Genomic DNA, 21,983 nt, shown 5'->3' on the forward strand with positions numbered 1-21,983 from the left:
CACCCAAAAATGTAAAAATTCTGTCATTCATTTACTCACCCTCATTTTGTTCCAAACCCATAACACTTTCGTTTATTTTCGGAACACAAATTACTGTTTTTTTAATAAAATCTGGGTGATTTCTGTCCCTTCATTGACAGCTACACAGCTACCGCTTTGACGCTTCAAAAAGTTCATAGAGATCTCAAAAACTACTTGAGTTAGTCTATATTTTCTGAAGAGACATGATCGTTTTATATCATAAACAGATTTAATTTATGCTTTTATTCACATATAAATATTGATCAGCGAACATAACCAGAAGCTCAACCGTACACGCTTGATGCGTGATGTTCTTCAGTGTGACCTTTTTGTCTTAAACCTATGATTAGTCAGGTAGGGTAAGGTTAGTAAATCTAGCCTAACCATAAAATACTCACCCGCCCACAGGTTAAAGTTCTTTAGGAATGACAACTTCCTAAAGAACTTCAACTTCAGCCACAGCCTTCGATGAAATCAACTGAAGATAAAAGACATTAAATCTCTGAAGATCTGATTAAACATCTCCACAAACAGCATTACCAGCTTCACTTATTACTAACCAGATTGACTTTATTTCTGACATACATCTACAGAAGTTGTTATTGAGAATTACCAGAGGTTTAGATGTTGAGGATTTGTTGAAAATAAGTTTGGTTTGATGTCACCATGATCGAGGTCAGTGTTTGCTTCAGTTAGGCAGTTTTACTCTTGACTGTTTTAGCTTTAGTGTTTCTCTGGCTTCTCTTGCTGTTTGTTATGGCAAGAAAAGGAAGCGACATTGTGGTCAGCTGTTATGATCATCCTTTAGTGGTTTCATTCACTGATCTAATGATTGTGCTTTTTATGAGCAAGATATGATTAACTTTGTGTTGGATCTCTTCTAGAATTACAACAATAAAACTGTTTTAATCAGAAAATTTGAAAAACACATTGTTCACTAAACACTTCAAACCTCCTGCAAGATTTACTTACAAACAAACATCAAGAATCAGCATATGAATCTCAACAGTGATGACATGCTTCATGCTGCAATGCACTCATGGATGAGTTTTGTATGAGGCACCCAGAATGCATTGCGGCATGAAGCATGTCATCATTGTTGAGATTCATACGCTGATTCTAGATGTCTGTGTGTGAAGAAAGCTTGCTGGTGTTTTAAAGTGTTTAGAGTGCATTGTATTTTTCAGATTTTCTGGTTAAGTGGTTTGTTTTATTATCTGATTTATTCAACTGTTTTGTTATTCTAGAAAAGAAAAATTAACATTTTTTTTTTTTTCATGTAAAGTTCAGTCATTAGATCAGTGAATAAAGCCACTACAAGGCAATAATTATATTATTATCATCAAACAGCAGCTAAACACATTGTTTCTTGCCTTTCTTGCCATAACAAACAGCAAGAGCAGCTAGAGAAACACTAACACTAATAAAGTCGTCAAACTGTCTAACTGAAGCAAGCACTGACCTCGATCATGGTGACATCAAACCAAACTTATTTTCAACAAATCATCAACATCTAAACCAATGGTAATTCTCAATAACAACTTCTGTAGATGTATGTCAGAAATAAAGTCAATCTGGTTAGTAATAAGTGAAGCTGGTAATGCTGTTTGTGGAGATGTTTAATCAGATCTTCAGAGATTTAATGTCTTTTATCTTCAGTTGATTTCATCGAAGGCTGTGGCTGAAGTTGCAGTTCTTGTTGTTCCTCTGTCCTTCAGTGATTCTGCTCGTTATGACCTAATTATCTCATTGACTCCAGAATGTTTCTGTGTTACATTTAACAGCCTGTAGTGTGCACACTGAGCAGTGTTCATTTCATCTGGGCTAACCCATGTGGGGCCTCCATGGAAACTGTGGACAAAACCGGCTGTGCCCCAGTTAGACAGCCCAGGTGACACCCATCTGGGACCCACATAGCTGTGCTGGCTGGGAGATTCCAAGTGATCAAGGGCTCAGGACTTTCTAATTCAACTTATTTCAAGTGTTTTATTTCACATACATCAGAGTTGAAGTGAAGTTAGTGAGGGAAGGGCAAAAAATTGGACAGGAACAGGAAGCAAGTCAATAGAGTCAATAAAGTTGGAATAATTAAGGGTTAAGCACTGAACGTGGTGAAAGTTGTACTATTTTGCCATTTATTTATTTTTCTCACTAATAGCAAATTATAAACGAGAAGCCATTTATATCAATTGGAATGAGAGATGCCTTAATACTAATGTTGTCCACAACATCTCATAGATCAAAATCCGTGTAAAAGGTTCAATAGATTGACTTGTAGTTTAAAAAAGTATAGAAATCTGTGATATCCTAAATACGTAACGATCATTATGAATAATTGGACAGCGCTCACATTTTTCCACTGAGTTTGGAGTTTTCAGGCGGTCCCTTACGCTCCATTGGGAATATACAAGAAGTTTGCCATGTTATACTGTAAGCTAACATCATACGAAGCGAATGCATGTAATCATTTAATTAGGGACAAATTCATAAAATACGTGCCCCGCTGCGACGTATATGGTTTGAGCTCGAGCGCGTAACATTATGTCTTCATGGCTCGCGTCACAAATAAAAAGTGAAAGTAAATGTGCAGAGTTGATGTTTCACCATTTAAACAACCATAATCGATTCTACAGGAATATAATTTTTCTATAGGAACCTTTATAAAAGCTAAGTCATGAATTTATGTGTAGATACTTGATAGAAATGGTGGAGGTTGTTTTTTAATCGATGTAATTAAATGTTGATCAGGGTGAGTGTTTCAGTCACGAGACTTACATGTGACCGCCGCGTTAATGTCTGTGAAGGACGTAAATATTTGAAATGCGTTTTGTAACATTTTAGCATTTTTGTTACAACATGTGAGTGAACACTGTGTCTCTTGATCCCAAGAGTCGGAGGAGAGCTTAATTATTGTGTTTGTTTGTAATTTTCATTCAGAGTCAGTGGTGAAGATCAGATTTTGTTTCAACTGTTCAGATTCATCATGGATGACACACAAACATCCAGACATGAAGATTTTTCTCCAGGATGCAGGTACTGTGAATAAACACTAGATTAAATCACCTGAAGAGGTCAGAAGATTTTTGTTATAATGCAAAAAGATGTTTGATTTTAAGACCTTCTTAAAGTGATTATTATCATAAAAGATCTGTTCTGTTATAGTTCAATTGATCAGAAGAGATCTGAACCAGAGCCCAGCTGTGTGTCTATGAGGAGTGACAGGTCTCTGGATCGGCCAATAGAGTTTAAGAGTGGAGATACACAGACTGATCTCAGGTATAACATTTCTATAAAATTATGGTTATTGAATGGCATTTTGTGTTATCAGAACAATATTCTAATAATGAAAAATTATTGTTATACATTGTTTATAGTTATTTTTTTATCTTTATCTGATATTTTAATGTATATAGTGTTGATCACAGAGACACATGAGTGCTTGGTTAAATGTACAGTTTTTTTGTCAACATAGTGTAAATAATAATAAAAAAAAAACTTTAAAGTGAATGCTTTAAATTATTGTATTCAAAACCAACAAAAATACATATACAGTTGCAGAATCTGCGAAAATGTGCAAAATTTTAACAAAATAAGAGAGATCATACAAAATGCATGTTATTTTTTATTTAGTACTGTCCTGAGTAAGATATTTTACATAAAAGATGTTCACATATAATCCATAAGACAAAAAAAAAAAAAAAATAGCTACATTTATTAAAATACATTATATTAAAATATGTGAACCATTGGTTCTCAATACTGTGTGTGGTTACCTGGATGATGTACGACTGTTTGTTTGTTTTGTGATGGTTCCTCATTAATCCCTTGTTTATTCTGAGCAGTTAAACTGAGCTCTGTTCTTCAGAAAAAATCTCCAGGTCTCAAAAATTCTTCAGTTTTCCACCATCTTTTGCATATTTTACAACAGAGACTGAATGATTTTGAGATCCATCTTTTCACATGGAAGACAACTGAGGAACTCAAACACAACTATTAAAAAAGGTTCAAACATTCACTGATGCTCCAGAAGGAAACACGATGCATTACGAGTCGGGGGGTGAAAACTTTTGAACAGGATGAAGAGGTCCAAATTTTTCTTCTTTCGCTTGAATATCATTTTTTTTTTCATTTAGTACTGCCCTTCGGAAGCAAGAGAAGATACTTGCATGTTTCCCGGAAGACAAATTAAATACATTTTACCTTGATCTTCAAATTCCAAATTTCACCCCCATCTATTAATGCATCATGTTTTTTTCTGGAGCATCAGTGAATGTTTGAACCTTTTTTAGAAGTTGTGTTTGAGTCCCTCAGTTGTCCTCAGTGTGAAATGACGGATCTCAAAATAATTCAGTCACTGCTGGAAAATGTTCAGATATGAAAAAAATGCTGAAAAACTGAAGAATATGCAGGACCTGGAAATTTTTTCTGAAGAACAGAGCTTAGTTTAACTGCTCAGAACAAACAAAAGCCTCATGAAGAACCATCACAAAGATAGAAACACTTTAATCTCTCTCTGTTACAGTTACGTTGATCAGAAGAGATCAGAACCAGAGCCCAGCTGTGTGTCTATGAGGAGTGGCAGGTCTCTGGATCGGCCAATAGAGTTTAAGAGTGGAGATACACAGACTGATCTCAGGTATAACATTTCTATAAAATTATGATTATTGTATGGCATTTTGTGTTATCAGAACAATATTCTGATAATGCAAAATTATTGTTATACATTGTAGTTATTTGTTATCTTTATCTGATATTTTAATGTATATAGTGTTGATCACAGAGACACATGAGTGCTTGGTTAAATGTACAGTTTTTTTGTCAACATAGTGTAAATAATAAAAAAAAAACTTTAAAGTGAATGCTTTAAATTATTTTATTCAAAACCAACAAAAATACATATATAGTTGCAGAATCTGTGAAAATGTGCAACATTTTAACAAAATAAGAGAGATCATACAAAATGCATGTTATTTTTTATTTAGTACTGTCCTGAGTAAGATATTTTACATAAAAGATGTTCACATATAATCCATAAGACAAAAAAAATAGCTACATTTATTAAAATAACCCCATTCATAAGTATGTGAACCATTGGTTCTCAAGACTGTGTGTGGTTACCTGGATGATGTACGACTGTTTGTTTGTTTTGTGATGGTTCCTCATTAGTCCCTTGTTTACTCTGAGCAGTTAAACTGAGCTCTGTTCTTCAGAAAAAATCTCCAGGTCCCAAAAATTCTTCAGTTTTCCACCATCTTTTGCATATTTTACAACAGTGACTGAATGATTTTGAGATCCATTTTTTCACATGGAAGACAACTGAGGGACTCAAACACAACTATTAAAGGTCCCGTTTTTCGTGTTTTTTTTGAAGCTTTGATTGTGTTTATAGTGTGCAATATAACATGTGTTCATGTTTCGCGTGTAAAAAAACACAGTATTTTTCACATAATTTACTTATCTGTATACCGCTGTTTCCACTGTCATAAAAACGGGCTGATGACTTCCTTGTTCTATGAAGTCCCTCCTTCAGAAATACGTAACGAGTTCTGATTGTGCCAGCGGTTCCTGTGTTGTGATTCGACAGCTCTGAGCGCACTGTGCCCGGAAAAGTCACGCCTCTTACCATAACATGGAGATGCATGTGTTATTGTAAACATGTCTTTAATTTTACCCTATCAATTTGAGCCGGAATCAGACCCGGTGATTGGACTGCGGGATGAAAATAACAGCGTTTCGACGACATGGCGACAAACACACTCTACAAACGCAACGCTTGTGTATTCCTGTGGGCGGAGGTTAGTCAAAAAACTGTTTTAGTGACGTCATTAAAGAAGGAAGTAGAGGGATGTAGTCCAAACTGGCCGTTCGATGTAGGCGACTTCTGTTAAATAAAATATCTCGCTTGGCATTGAACTTCATTTATACTCTAACAACAAGATTACACACTAACTAAAGTTTGAAACATGGGATCACAAAGAACGGGACCTTTAAAAAAGGTTCAAACATTCACTGATAATCCAGAAGGAAACACAATGCATTAAGAGTCGGGGGGTGAAAACTTTTGAACAGGATGAAGAGGTCCAAATTTTTCTTCTTTCGCTTGAATATCATTTTTTTTTCATTTAGTACTGCCCTTCGGAAGCAAGAGAAGATACTTGCATGTTTCCCGGAAGACAAATTAAACACAATTTACCTTGATCTTCAAATTCCAAATTTCACCCCCATCTATTAATGCATCATGTTTTTTTCTGGAGCATCAGTGAATGTTTGAAACTTCCCTCAGTTGTCCTCAGTGTGAAATGACGGATCTCAAAATCATTCAGTCACTGCTGGAAAGGGTTCAGATATGCAAAAAATGCTGAAAAACTGAAGAATATGCAGGACCTGGAAATTTTTTCTGAAGAACAGAGCTTAGTTTAACTGCTCAGAACAAACAAGAGCCTCATGAAGAACCATCACAAAGATAGAAACACTTTAATCTCTCTCTGTTACAGTTCAGTTGATCAGAAGAGATCAGAACCAGAGCCCAGCTGTGTGTCTATGAGGAGTGACAGGTCTACAGGTCATCAAATACATTTTCCGAGTGGGAATACACAGACTGATCTGAGGTATAATGTTACTGTAAAAGATTTTTCAGAATACAAAAATGACTTTGTGCTTATCAACTCATTTAATAATTGAGGTATTTTAATTTTACAGCCATGAAGTCCTCAACAGGTTTAGATCAAATCTGATGAAGAAGTTTGAGTGTCTGTATGAGGGAACAGCACAGCAGGGAAACCCAACACTCCTGAATGAGATCTACACAGAGCTCTACATCACAGAGAGTGAGAGTGGAGAGATCAGTAATGAGCATGAGGTGAGACAGATTGAGACACAATCCAGGAGAGTAGCAATAGAGGACACACCGATCCAATGCAATGACATCTTTAGACCTTTACCTGGACAAGACAAACCCATCAGAACTGTGCTGACAAAGGGAGTCGCTGGCATTGGAAAAACAGTCTCTGTGCAGAAGTTCATCCTGGACTGGGCTGAAGGGAAAGAGAATCCGGATGTCCAGCTCATAGTTCCACTTCCTTTCAGAGAGATCAATTTGATAAAGAACAAAACACTCAGTCTTTCAGATCTTCTACATGTCTTTTTCCCTGAAACAAAAGAAATGGAAATATCCAGTGACAAATATAAAGTGTTGTTCATCTTTGATGGTCTGGATGAGTGTCGTCTGTCTCTGGATTTTCAGAGCGATGTGAGGTTGTGTGATGTAAGTGAATCAGCCTCAGTGGACATGCTGCTGACGAACCTCATTACAGGGAATCTGCTTCCCTCTGCTCTCATCTGGATCACCTCCAGACCAGCAGCAGCTGATCTCGTCCCCTCTGAGTGTGTCCATCGAGTGACAGAGGTACGAGGCTTCAATGAGCCACAGAAGGAGGAATATTTCAGGAAGAGAATCAGTGATCAGAGTCTGGCCAATACAATCATCTCACACCTGAAGTCATCAAGGAGCCTCGACATCATGTGCCACATCCCAGTGTTCTGCTGGATCTCAGCCACTGTTCTAGAGAAGATGCTGAGCGAAGCAGAGAGTGGAGAGATTCCCAAAACTCTCACTCAAATGTACACACACTTCCTGATCCTTCAGACCAACATCAAACATGAGAAGGACTTTGAGAAGAACGTGACAGATGAAGACATGATCCTCAAACTGGGGAAACTGGCTTTTCAGCAACTTGTGAAAGGCAATGTGATCTTCTATGAGGAAGACCTGAGAGAGTGTGGCATTGATGTGACAGAAGCATCGGTGTACTCAGGATTGTGCACTCAGATCTTCAGAGAGGAGTTTGGCTGGTATCAGGGGAAAGTCTTCTGCTTTGTTCATCTGAGCATTCAGGAACATCTAGCGGCTCTATATGTGCACATCTCCTGTACAAACAACAACATAAATGTGTTTGACCAAATCAACAAACAGAGCCTGTGGTTTAAAGTTAAGGACTGGTTTCAACTGAATTCATCAGAACATGTTTCATTATCTGATCTCCATCAGAGAGCTGTGGATGAGGCTCTACAGAGTAAAAATGGACATCTGGACCTTTTCCTACGGTTTCTTCTGGGTCTGTCAGTGGAGTCTAATCAGATTCTTCTTCAAGGACTAATGAAACAGACAAGTAGCATATCTGACAGCAATGAGAAAACAGTTGAGTACATCAAGATGAAGATCAGGATCATTGATTCTCCAGAGAAGTCCATCAATCTGTTCCACTGTCTGAATGAACTGGGTGATCATTCACTAGTGGAGGAAATACAACAGTATCTGAAATCTGGATCAATAAAGGCAGTCAAACTCTCTTCATCTCAGTGGTCAGCAGTAGTTTTTGTGTTGTTGACATCAGAGAAAAACCTGGATGAGTTTGATCTCAAGAAGTTTGTTGTAGGAAACAATGAAACTGAAGATATGAAAGTTTTTCAGAAGCTGCTGCCTGTGATTAAAGAATCCAGATCAGTACAGTACGTATCAATGAGAACAATCACTTCACTGGAGAAACAGCCCATTTATCAAGTTGCTCAAATCTCCTAAAAACTGTATGTATGGTTAACATAGCAGAGTCATACATTTTAATATTACTAGTCAGATGGACGATTAAACATTTACTTTATCTTTGGCTTAAAGTTGACTAAAGTTGTCTGCATTTACATTGTATCTATTTTGACATGCCGTTTTGCAGCGTGTAATTGGCCATTGCTCCTCTCAGCAGGAAAAACAAAACTTTTATTCAAAGGATTGTTTATAGCCTTGAAAGAGTGCTTCCTTTACAATCTCTAAAAAGCTGTCACTCATCTCAGGTCATGATCTCACAAAGTTCCATTGTAACACAGTTCGTAGATGTGGGAAGAAGGAGGCGGGAACCGGCGAACATTCAACAAAACTTTAATTCCAAAATAAACAAATACAAAATGAAAGTAATGCTGGCAGACCCTCGTGGACGTCTGCAGGCCACACAAACATAATAAAACATAAAATAAAGTCCAGGCCTGGTCCTCTCTCGTCCTTCACTGTCGTCGCTCCTCCTTTTATGCTCCCGGAGATCCTCCGTGAGAGACTCAAGGCCAGTGCGCCTCCCAGGTGTAGCTCGTTAACTCTCGCGCCACCGGCCTCGCGCCGTTCCCTCACGGCTCTCGCCCGCCCTGCTCGCCACATCCATCATAACCAAAAAAGTTGTCTACACTGAATAAATTATTTCTTACTTCGTGTCTTTGTTTGTTAATGAGAGGATTCATGAGCGTGCAGAACTCAGCTCTGAACAAAAAACTCCAGCGTTTTGAGCAGTGAGTGGATTCTGACTAAATGAAACTCCTCTGATTGGCCATTGCGTTCAAGAGATCGACAAACATGTCTGTGATTGGCTACATTTCTTACCGCTGCAAAAACACATTGTAAACAGAAACATTTGATGTTCTCCCATGCGCAAACACAAAAGAGCACTGGAGCGATTGCCGAACCTGTTTCGCCAATATATTATTACAGTATCAACTGAGGGTGCGTATATTTATATTAGACTTTGTTTTTTACCCATGTTTTAATTTTTAACTAAAAAAGGTTTGTGATCAAACATTAATTATAAAACGGATAGTTCCGGCCCTTGATTCTTATTGGTTGAGCCGCGTTCGAAGCCGCTGTAAAATTCCTGAAAACATATAGCTGACAGTATTACATAAGTATCGCTGCACCACTGAGTGTGTATGTTGCTGTGTCTGTTTTAGCAATCACTCTTAGCAACGTAAACATATGTTTGTTCTTAATTGATTTTGTTCATTGAAGCTTACTGTAGTATGTAGAAGAGTATTGTGAGAGAGATATATCAAGTGTGTTACCTGCATTCAGATTTAGCATTTTCCTTCAGGTCAGTCCTATATTCATAATAAAAAACCTGTTTGAATGTCCGCTGCGATCTTGTCCTTTTAACATTTAATGGGTTTTCTTGTGCCCTGCTGACATTGATAGCGCTAGTCAAAGTATTTGTCATTTGCGTCTTGTTCCGTATTCACAACAAGTTACAATATAAAGGTCTTTGCAACTGAGTGACTCGCTCATAAAGACAATCTTTAACAAGCCTAACAACGCCCCTTAACTGTTCACGGTAATTCACGGTAAACCATGGCTTCTTGGGGCTTATTGCTTTATTGTCAGACCCCCTGCAGTACCTATGCAGACCCCTGGTTGAAGACCCTTGGTTTAAAGTTAATAAATACATAAATATTAATTTAATTCAATCTTAACATTTTTTATTAGTATGAATTTGACCATGAAACTTGGATAAGAATTTGGCATTGTTAAATTATATTGGAATTGACAGTTGTTGGATAGCTTTTTTGTGTTTAACTATTTATTATGCTATTTGATCTCTCTACAGGTTGAGGGACTGTGATATCACAGATGAAGGTTGTGCTGCTCTGGCTTCAGCTCTGAGATCAAACCCCTCACACCTGAGAGAACTGGATCTGTCTGGGAATAAACTAGGAAAATCAGTGAATCTGTTGTCTGATATACTGGCGAATCCTCACTGTAAACTGGAGATACTGTGGTAAGATCATATTTGACTCTCACATGAATCACAGTGTAAAGTATATTTGAAGTGTTCAGCCTCTTTCTGCTGCTGTGAGTTCAGCTGATTGAGCTGTAAATGATTGAACACATGAGCTGCTCCTCAGTCACATGATACTGCAGGACTGAGAGTCACACTGAAGTACACACTTTCAAACACAATCAACATTTCAGTCTCTTGACTTTAAACAGACTCGAGCTCAACAGTCAGAACTGAGAAATGAAGAACATGCTGGATTCATTCTCACTGTTCATCATGTTCATCTTTCTGCATTGACACTTTCTAAAGTATTGTTTTTAATTTTGTAAAATCACACACACAAACACATCATGTTTTGTACTCTGTGACGTTTTAGATCTCAATGATTTATCACACGTGTTAAGTTTTTGCTTTGTCTTTAATAATGGATCCATTGCTGAACTTATCTGATCTAAACTGAGACGGTGAAGAGTGTGTCATTGTTCTCTACAGGTTGATTGATTGTGGAGTCACAGATGAAGGTTGTGCTGCTCTGGCTTCAGCTCTGAGATCAAACCCCTCAAACCTGAGAGTACTGTACCTGTCTTGGAATACAATAGGAGATTCAGCTGTGAAACTTCTCTCTGCTGTACTGGAGGATCCTCACTTTAAACTGGAGAAACTGTGGTAAGATCATCTCACTAATATTCACACGTCTGTCCTCAGCAAGACTTGGCATTAAATGTAAATTCTAAAACTAAAATCAACTTGTAAAATAAATGCTCAGTAAACACACTAAATCTCAGCGCAAATGATGATTAATACTCCTTCACCTGCTCCTCTCTTTTAATTGTCACCTTATTTTCTTCTTGTTCTAAATTCTTCTGAACTCATTGTGTTCTCATAGATGTCATAAAGCATGGCATGAATTTAAAAATAACAGTGTAGAGCTGTAACCTGTAGGTAAATTGGTGATGATCTGGAGGAACATGATCTCAATACATGTGAAGGCAATAGTTCTTACATTGTACATTAGGACACTGGATATCTCTATTGAGTTCACCACATTTCAATTCACTTTATAAGCTGCCAGATGAGACCAAACATGACACAATTATGACAAGAGTTAATAAATGATATGTAATGGGGAACACATGGATCCTGTGAAGCAAATGTCCTCCTGTAGGAGTGTATTAGAGGAACAAGTGACTGTTTCTCCAGTCAGATCCATCCTTAAATCGGTATGAAACAATATCTCACATTCAACTCTGTGTGTCTGTTCAGTCCTGAAGCACGTGACAGCATCAACCTGCATGAATCTCATTCTGTCAGCAGCAGTATGTGGCAATGCTTGTCATTATATCTCCTCTCCTGATCTGAGACCAGAGTGAATAATCTGCAGACACTTGAACTACAATTCATTGTTCTCTACAGGTTGAGATGTTGTGATATCACAGATGAAGGTTGTGCTGCTCTGGCTTCAGCTCTGAGATCAAACCCCTCACACCTGAGAGAACTGAATCTGTCATGGAATAAAATAGGACAATCAGGAGTGAAGTTGCTCTCTGATCTGAAGGATGATCCATGTTATAAACTGGAGACATTATATTATTGTGAGTATATTTTTACTTAATGCCTTTAAATTTACTCAAGTTTAATAACAGACCTCATATGTGTGTAACTGGAGAATATAAGATAATAATTCAGCTCCACTTTAGTCTCTGTTTTAGAGTTTAATTCTGTGATGTGACTGATCTATAAATTAGTAGTGCAACGGATCACAAAACTCATGGTTCGGATCATATTATGGTTTTCGAGTCACGGATCGAATCATTTTTCTGATCAGCAAAAAAAAAAATAATAAATAAATAAATAAATAAAATAAAAACATTTTTTTTATAAAAATGTAGCTTTGCTTCCCATTTATAACTTAAAGAACACTTTAAGTTATTTGATACCACAGCAAAAACTCCTAACTAATAAAACTCAAACATTATTAAAGACAAATGAATAGACAGTAGAAATAATAATATACAAATTAAAACAGAAAAATACTATAGAACAGTTATAGTTAGGTCTAACTGTAGCCTGGTGTTCAGGTACAGAAATGTAATAATTAATATAAATATAAATATAATTGTAATTACACTGCATGCATAGTGTTCACTGTATAAAATAAATATAGATTAATCATTTATACACTGCGTTCCAAATTATTATGCAAGAGACAAATCAGTAAGATTTCTGTACAATAAACATTCAGATTTTAGTTTTTCTAAGAAAATGTTTGTTTGTTTATTTATCCATGTCTTTTTAGATAACTGGTATCAATCTCAGACAAAATAATTTGCCAGATCTATGGAAACCCTACTTAGAGGTCACATGGTTAGGTTTGGTTAGTGGTGTCTAAAATGCATCTTTACGCACAACTGCCAGCCTGCATGGTGAGGCCCTCAAGACTCCAGAGACACCAGCAGCTTCAAATAGCTGTTTGCTGCTCAACACTGGCTTTTTTTATAGCTGCCCTTTTAATACAATTAATTTTTTTTAATAGGAACTTTCATTAATAAGCCTTTATCTGACCGAGTTCTGCTGTGCTCTAATCACTCAGAAATCTTATGATAATTTGATAATCTCCATTCAGTTTCACACAATATTAGTTGTTTTCATGCCTTTTGCACAACATTGCACCATTTCATGCTTTTCATCTTCAGAAAGTTCATTCTTCCTCTCCATATTGCATGAGAACTGTGACTTGCTTAATAATGTGGAACAACCTCTAAGTAGGGTTTCCATAGATCTGGCAAATTATTTTGTCTGAGATTGATACCAGTTATCTAAAAAGACATGGATAAATAAACAAACAAACAAACAAACATTTTCTTAGAAAAACTAAAATCTGAATGTTTATTGCACTGAAGTCTTACTGGTATGTCAATTGCATAATAATTTGGAACGCAGTGTAAGTTGTTTTGTTGTTTGACAATTAATGACATAGCAGATATTTTTAGGCTGCTGTCAATAAATGCATGGAACCAATATGATGAAACACATCTGAGTTATCTCAAGTTATCTCAGCTCTTTAGGTTCACTTAAGACTTTATAACCAGCTATATAAAAGAATACTTGTCAAGACGGGGATTTGGAGATCATTTTATGTGTATGTATCCGTTCAAGCCCAAAGAGTTGCGAAATAGTGCTCTATTGTGTGTTCTTGCGCCATCCAAAAGGCGCCTCTGTGAGCGTGCATGCTTTGAGTGTGTGTGCACAGAAAACAAAATGCGATTGCGAATTGTGCCTCTTCTTGCATTTAAATTGTTTAAAAATTCTTGAGTGTTTTAAATTGTTCAAACTTACAAACACATCAAATAATAAACTTTCACTATATTATGGTTAATCTGCGAATCACATGCGTTCCAAACCGTGGCGCCTGGTTCGTACAGATCACGGATCAACCACGATTCGTTGCACCCCTACTATAAATATATGAATAAATTAATCTCTTACAGTGTTTCTGTGTGTAAGTGATAAAGAGAGAGTTGTTTATCATTTGCTGTTATTAATCTATTAGCAGTTTTTCATTCATATCTCTGGCTGTAATATGAATATACTAACATCTCTGGCTGTGTTTTTTCTGAAATGATCTTCTGATGTGATGTGACAGCAGTAATGTCTCATACTCATATGTGACTGTGTTTCAGGATCAGCTGATGGTGAATAAGGAGCTACAGAGACTGAAGACTCAGACTGAATACACAGAGACTGAAGACACAGAGACTGAAGACACAGAAACACATAGCGATCACACTGACATGAGTGTGTGACTTCACAACATTTTCTTGTTTTTATCTTTTTGTAGGTCTGTTATTCTCAATTACAGTTTCCCACGATGATCTATTACAGGACCTGAACTTATATCAGAACTTATCTAACTTTTGTAATTTAATACTCAATTTTATAATCAGTGGCCCATGAGTGCTGAGAGTCACCATAAGCAATTTGGAATTGTTCTGGATACACTAGATACTGTACAATGACATACAATGATGGTATAACACTCAATATACACTACAAGAAGTGATGAAACTGAAACAAGCCATAAAAATTGTGAATAAGAGATTTATTGTGCAATACAGACAGATTATTTTATTATAATGGGAGAATGTCATTCATTTATCAGTATAACTTTTTAATATTTTTTTTATTACTTTCAGTAAACTCAGAAAGTCTGACTACAGAAGAGATAGATGCTGTGAATGTGTCTACCAGATGCTTTCTATACTATTTACTGAAAATTGATGTTTTATACTTTTAACCTATTATTTAATATGATTGTATTAAAGTTTGCATCTAAAACTTCACATCCTTTTACTGGTCTCTTGTATTTTTCCTCCTGCCTCTGAACAGTTACCGGTGATTACAAATAGACACATATTCTTGATGGAAAGCATTTATGAAGCCAGATGCAGATTATTTAATTGTATATATATATATATAGAGAGAGAGAGAGAGAGAGAGAGAGTTTAGCAGAAGGCACAGCTTTGACAGGGTTATGTATTCCAAAGCCTGTTGTTCTAATGATCAGAAATTCAGTGCCTGATAAGACTGATGTTCCTCATTTACCATCATTAACAGAAAATGGGTGTTATTTACAGATGATATGGTTTCAAGACAAATAATTGGCAATTTACTGACAAGTAATGCGCAAGAAGACAATGGAAGATAGTAATTTTATTAAAGGAATTTTTTCCTTAATAAGTGCAAGTGCCTGAAATGCAAAGCACTGTTATCTGTGTTTAATTTAATTTAATAAAGACCCCACATTTAATAGAACACACCTTTGGCTCCTGTCAAAACTAGTTTACTTTTACTTCCTTTTTGTATCTACGCCAACTTTTAGAACAAATCATTCCAGCTTCAGTTCAGACCGCGTGGTGTTTAATCATCGAAAACCGTTGTTTTGTTGAAGTAAAACAGAATAAAAGGGTCTAATAATGAACAAAATTAAACACGGCCTAATTTGTTTGTTTTTATAATGAAATAATTTTATAAATATACATATCAGAATAAAATAATCACTGACCATACACACAACAGAACAGCAAAATATCTTTAAAAAGAGAAAAAATGTAAAACAAAGTATTGATTATTTTTGTATAAATCTAGTCTAAATTTGGAGTATGTATGTACACTCATAAAAATGATACTTTAAACTAACTCAAGTCAATTATGGACAGTGGGTCCACACAACCAACTTAGTTTTTATTAACATTTTATTAACAAAATTTATTTTTAATTTATGCAAAATCCTTGAGTTGTGACAACACAACTGACTAAGGAAGACTCTATGTAAAACAGTTGTCCAACCAACTCAATTCAATCATGGACAGAGGTTCCACATGATTGAAACAAGTAAAACCCAATAAAATCAACAATGTTAAACAAACTAGAATTAACTGTGTTCATTTAACTTGAATGATTTTAGTTTAAATAAAATAATTAGTTTTCATATAAATTGATTTTTATTAAATAATCCTACAATTAATGCTTCTTGTTTAATCTTATGATTTTAATTTTTGTGATGTACTGTTCTGTGCTGGCAGTCTAGGAGTGATACTGTTTTCATCCAGAGCACTACCATAGTAAATATTCTTTACAGTAGACTTAAACATTACAGAGTCTCTCCATTTTCTCATCTGGCAAAAAACTTTAGCACTTCAAGCACTTTACTTCAACATTTATTCTCCCAGCTCAGCCCCGTTGCAAAGCATGATGGGAAGTGAAAGTCCTATTTAATTGAGTCCTGGTTGGATTTACTTGATTGAAACATGTTATTTTAATATGAAAACATCAAGTTAAGTCAAAAGGTAATTGTTTCAAGTCAATTTAATATGAAGCAATTAAATACAATGGTGTTTAATCAAAATAAGTTGTTTAAATAAAGTGAACAGAATAAAAAAATTCAATATATGTATATTTATTTTTAAGTATGTATCTAGACAGGTAATGTTGAGAAAAGTGTGTCCTTCCATTTCTTAATTTAAAAAGGTTTAGAAATGAACTTCAGCGGTATCGAGCGTCACCCAAAATACTCAAAGCAGCTGCATGTTCACCTATTAGTATGCCATGGTGGACTACTTCTGTTTAGTAAGTGAATTCAAATCAATCACTCTTGACGGTTGATGGTCTGAACACTGGGTTTGTTCAACCAGAGATTGTGCATGCAGAAAAAATGATAAAGATTGGTTTTCAGTCGTATACAAAGACAGAAAATGAGAAGAGAAAAAAAACAAGTTGCATATATTTAGAAAAATACAGAAATTTTGTTAAAAAAATAATTATATTGCTTAATATACTATACAAAAATCTGATATAAACAATTTAAACTTTACATCCCATCACAATTGTGGCTACATATGTAATATGCACACACTCACCTTTATCTGTAGAGAGACATTGGTTATATTGTTAAATGTATGTGATATTTTTCACACTTCACACAGGATTGTCCCAGCATCACTTTAATTTGACAGTTGCATGATTCCAAATATATGAGGCAGAACATGTTATTATACAAAACAATAAAGCATTGAGGCGACTGCTACATTGTCATCAGTAGTCATCATTCTTTGCTGCCATACATTTAAACTTGTACAAAACATTTTTCTTCTTGTTTTTCAAATTGAAAAATCTAGGAACAGTGTGAAAGCAAAAAGAATTGGTTTTGTTACCCCTACACCATGAAAGGCCTCTATCACATACAGTATAAAGTCAAAAGACCACTGAGGCATATAAGTGATCTGTAAACAAAAATTACTAAATATATTTTCCCCTTCAGCACCAAACTGGACCAGGCCAAGATTTAGTTTTTATGTATATGTTGTGTTTTTAACATGCATGTTCAGGTTATACTGTACTTAACCTTAACCCACTTACCCTATAGACACATTTTAGTAAAACAAGAATATTCAGATTTTTTAAAACTATATTTATAAGTTTTTTTTTGTGTGTGTGTGTTTTTTTTTGTTTTTTTTGCCTCACATTGACATGAATCAATTGCTCATGAATACAATAATGTCCATGAAACTCCAGATAAGCACATATAATCTTTTATACTTAATCTTACCCCTCAATTACATTAAATCTGGCACTGCAAATTTTAAAAGCTATCTGAGACGTTCTTATGCGCACTGGCTCATAGGATGGTCACTCCATTTAGGAAGATGAGAGATCTTCTCTTCTGTGCTGGGCTGGATGGGCCAACCCCATGCTTTGAAGAAGGGGCACAGATTCAGGTTGACCACCTTGGAGAAGGTCTCAGCATATAGATTCATCTTGCCTGCATTGTCATTTGGCACTCCACTCATATTATGGTACGCAGCAAAAACTTTCTTAAAAGCATCCCAGCCAAATTTTTCCTGAAGCTTGAAAAAAAAAAAAAGGAAAAAGGTTAGAGTGTAAGGCTACACAAATATGGGTATAAATATTTATATAATTATATTTTTATAATAATTGCATAAAATTACATTTTTATATTTGTTTATTTCGCATTAAAGATCTTAAATTACACATTTCTTTTTAAGACTTAACTGAAAAAAGAGTAAATTATCACTTCCAATGCTCACAAATAACCCATTCTTGCTTTAAACACTCCTAAAACAATTACAATAATGGCAATGATGGTGTAACCAAAAATGTACATTATCAAACAATTTTTATAAACCCTTTCATTTTACTGTATAAACAAACTGTTAAAACTTTATTCGCAGTCAGTTTGTACCTGCATGTAAGTCTCCAGTGCTGTCCACACACTCCAGCTATTTAAATCCTTACCGCCACTGCAATACTTCTTGATACGAGCCTGGCGGTTTTCTAGAGTCATCTCGGGATGAGCAATAGCTCTATTCATTCGCAGCACTTCCTCATGTACGTACACTGACCACAGGTTGCAGGTGCACTCAGTGGTGTGCGGAGGGAACTCCCAAACTTCAAGCTGATGGTTATGACCCAACTCATGAATGGGTCCCCAAAGACCACTTTTATAGGCTCGCTCTACATTTATTAGTTCTGGGGCAGAGATGGATTGCATCATGATGGGATATCCAGCATGCATGAAACCTGAGGGAGGAATAGGAGGAACAGTGTTATCGTTAGGATTGTGTGAATATAATTAATAAATATGGCATGATTCTGTTGAAATTGTGATAGTTCTTTATTTCAGCAATAGTAACACTGACCGTAAGAGATCTGAACATCCGCAACAAACCGCTCCTTGCGGGGAAACTTGGCAGGTCTTGCTGCCAGGTCAGCTATGCTTCTCATTATCGTATCCCAAAGTGTAGCCACCTCATCAGGGCAGTCCAGATTCCTTATAAACTCTGATTCTAATGCGATGATGATATTCTCAAACTCAAGTTCGGCCCAGGGGGCAGGTGCCGAACGGATGCTGCTCTCCCAGTCAGCTACACTTGTCTCTCCTGAGGGACAAAACAAGTTTTACCATATACCTTTAAATGTTCTGAATATAAACCTTACTGTGATGCTCACTGAATATTAATTCAGAATTCTTACCAGATTTGAAGTATGGAGCCTGTACTGAGTCCTGCACGACAATTTCCACCCCATCCACTTTGCTCTGGGGAGGTGCTATTAGGTAGATGAGCCCTCCCCACAGATTCCAGACCTGGACCATTTCTTTGTTTAAGGGGAATCGCTCATGGACCACAGGAGCCCGTTTCAGGACATTTGCTCCACCAATGTTATCTGTCTGGCAACCAAGCTGCACCTATATAGAGTATCTCCTCATGTTAATAACATGCTCTCCAAGCCCTATGAGCATTAAATTTGTTTCTAGAATGACAGTATATTACATACAGCACTATTCCTTTATTGGAAACATGAAATGTATATAGACTATTGATTACCTGCCAATTTTTCCCAACGATCTCTGGAGGTATTTCTATGAATGTCTTCATACCAGGAGAAAGATATAAGCCTGTGCTTATCCATTCTTCATCAGCTGAAACAAGTAATTTTACAGTGATCAGAAATTGTAAAACTTAAACAAGGAATAGCATTGTACTTCTGCATTTGGCAAGAAACCTTTCATACCCGCAGTGTTTGCACTGATCTGAACTCTTGCATTAGACACAGTGGGCAAGTCGGGTCTGTCCTTGATGATGTATGGAAGAAGGTCATCAGGATTAGGCGACACTTTGTATACTTCAGTCCCAATTTGGAGCATCAGGTGGTCTTTGGCACTTTCAATGGGGCAATTACTGGACACCTGTGGAACACCTACCTCCTTCACTATGTCAGTAAGAAGTGCGAGCACTGAAGTGTAGGTGGCACTGTCATAAGAACGCATACTAAGGTAATTTGCACAGTCGCAGCCCAGCTGCTTCAAGTAGCCCTGTTCATGATCTGTCAGTTCTTGCCCCTGGCTTACATGTTCAGCAAATCGCTGCAGCATCCTACGAAAGTGGTATCCCTCTCTACACCAATGCTCTATTTCTGGGGCCTCATATAACCCTCCACCCAAGGTGTTGCTTAAGAGGCTCAATCCCATCTTGTTAAGAATGTGATTTCCTGGGCATTCGGTCATCACATTACAGCCAGGGTGGGTCTGGGCCCAATACCAGGCATGACCCCCAATCAAAAGACCTCCGCCTTCAGCAACAAATTCTTGGATCTCTGCACACTGGCATCACTGTAGGAAGTGCAGACGTAGACGCTCAGATCTTCTCTGAAGCCAGTCAACTGGCAATCTAAACCGGATTTGCTCAGTACCGTGTGGGCTGCTTCGAGGCTGGGTAGGATCCCAATAACACCCGTCCGACCCTCATCAAGCCACTTGATAGCATTGATCATGAATGTGGACAGAGAGTCCCAGCTCAGGTAGCCTTCATGGGATACCAGAATTACTCGACCTTGTCCATAATAGGCACCAGAAATGAATGCTTCTCCAGCCGGAGTGACCGCAATGGGAAATGCTAATGGTCCGTGCACCATCACCTCAGATGCTAAAGCCTTTCCTTGGGTGTCAAACTCGGACACACCTTGTAGCAGGAACTCTAGATCATCTTTTATGTCTTTGCCTATTCTGAAAAAAGACAAGACAGATGGTAAAACGCATGGTTTATTAAAGAATGGGTAAAAAACAGAAATGTATGCTGAACTTACGATACAGCAAGCCAATTAGAAGGGATATTACTCGGAACAGGAAATTTGCCAACTTCTTGTGGGTGTTCAGAGAAATAAATTCCTGCAACACTGCACACCTTGTTTCCTGGGAAGTTCCTTATAGTGTTTTCTTGTGGATGATGATAAGACCAATTCCAGGCTTGGCCAGCAATGATCAAACCACCTCCAGCTTTGAGGAAAGCAATCAGATCCTTTGCACAGTTCTCGACACTGTAGGCATCTGTGATATATATAGCTAATCCATCCCGAAAGTCTCCTATCTCTGTCTTGATAGAGCAGCTGTTCAAGTTGTCAGCTACTGAATGTAAACTCCCCTTGATCCCTACAATGCCGGCATCACCGGTACATGGCATGAGCCACATTACGGCATTCTCTATGAGGCCAGGAAAGTGTGTTAGGTATTCCTCATGCCCCAACACTACAATACGTCCCTGACCGTAATGAGATGCAGCTATCAGCACCTGACCTCTTGGATTCATGGCAAGTGGAAAGGCATGTTCACTTATTAGTACAAGATTGCTGGGCACTGCATTCACTTGGAAATCAAGCTCCTGCAGCCCAGACATGAGAGTGTTGTAATCCTGTTCACGTGCCATGGTGGACTACTTCTGTTTAGTAAGTGAATTCAAATCAATCACTCTTGACTAACAATCAGTTGTACAGGGTCTGAACACTAGGTTTGTTCAACCAGAGATTGTGCATGCAGAAAAATGATACAGATTGGTTTTCAGTCCTACACATAGACAGAAAATAAGAAGAGAAAAAAAAGTTGCATATATTTAGAAAACTACACAAATTTTGTTAAAAAAATAATAATTATATTGTTTAATATACTATACAAAAGTCTGATATAAACAATTTAAACTTTACATCCCATCACAATTGTGGCTACATATGTAATATGCACACACTCACCTTTATCTGTAGATACAAACAAGCTCAAATGTCTTTCCTTATTAGCTCTGAGTAACTACTGTGTGAATGTGTTGTGGCTATGACTATGGCTCACCTATAAGGAGCACATGCTAGGAGCACGCCCATAAATACTCCTTTTTTCATTTTGTTTGTTCATCTAATGATGATCACATGATCCTTCAGAAATCATTCTAATATGCGGATTTGCTACTCAAGAAACTTTTCTTACTAATTATTATCAATGCTGAAAAAGTTGTGCTGCTTAATATTTTTATAGAAACT

The 21,983-nt window shown here is 36.8% G+C and overlaps 1 protein-coding gene and 1 pseudogene across 4 annotated transcripts; one reads left to right on the forward strand and one right to left on the reverse strand.

Moving 5' to 3' along the window:
- The first annotated feature begins 2,391 nt into the window (after positions 1-2,391).
- LOC125248803 (NLR family CARD domain-containing protein 3-like) lies at positions 2,392-14,944 on the forward strand. Of its 4 annotated transcripts, none has more exons than XM_048160921.1 (10): positions 2,392-2,451; positions 2,959-3,054; positions 3,184-3,297; positions 4,544-4,657; positions 6,516-6,629; positions 6,721-8,529; positions 10,434-10,604; positions 11,097-11,270; positions 12,018-12,196; positions 14,285-14,944. In XM_048160921.1, coding segments are annotated over exons 2-10 (2,727 nt in total). In that variant the 5' UTR covers positions 2,392-2,451; positions 2,959-3,004; the 3' UTR covers positions 14,287-14,944. The 4 variants fall into 4 exon arrangements, with proteins under 4 accessions (XP_048016878.1, XP_048016879.1, XP_048016881.1 ...); XM_048160922.1 differs by lacking the exon at positions 2,392-2,451 and adding an exon at positions 2,465-2,770; XM_048160924.1 differs by lacking the exons at positions 2,392-2,451; positions 6,516-6,629 and having other exon boundaries at positions 2,465-3,054.
- Positions 14,945-17,088: 2,144 nt separating this feature from the next.
- On the reverse strand, positions 17,089-21,675 carry LOC125248800 (annotated as a pseudogene).
- Between the last annotated feature and the right edge of the window lie 308 nt (positions 21,676-21,983).

Source organism: Megalobrama amblycephala, linkage group LG16 (genome assembly GCF_018812025.1).
Source record: "Megalobrama amblycephala isolate DHTTF-2021 linkage group LG16, ASM1881202v1, whole genome shotgun sequence".
In the NCBI taxonomy this organism is placed as follows: Eukaryota; Metazoa; Chordata; class Actinopteri; order Cypriniformes; family Xenocyprididae; genus Megalobrama; species Megalobrama amblycephala.

Bases quoted from the DNA above. Each gene is read 5' to 3' on its own strand.
- LOC125248803 (XM_048160921.1), top strand. From the start codon at position 3,005: ATGGATGACACACAAACATCCAGACATGAAGATTTTTCTCCAGGATGC. The intron at 3,298-4,543 runs GTATAACATTTC...TCTCTGTTACAG, and splicing joins GATACACAGACTGATCTCAG to TTACGTTGATCAGAAGAGAT. The intron at 8,530-10,433 runs GTACGTATCAAT...ATCTCTCTACAG, and splicing joins AAAGAATCCAGATCAGTACA to GTTGAGGGACTGTGATATCA.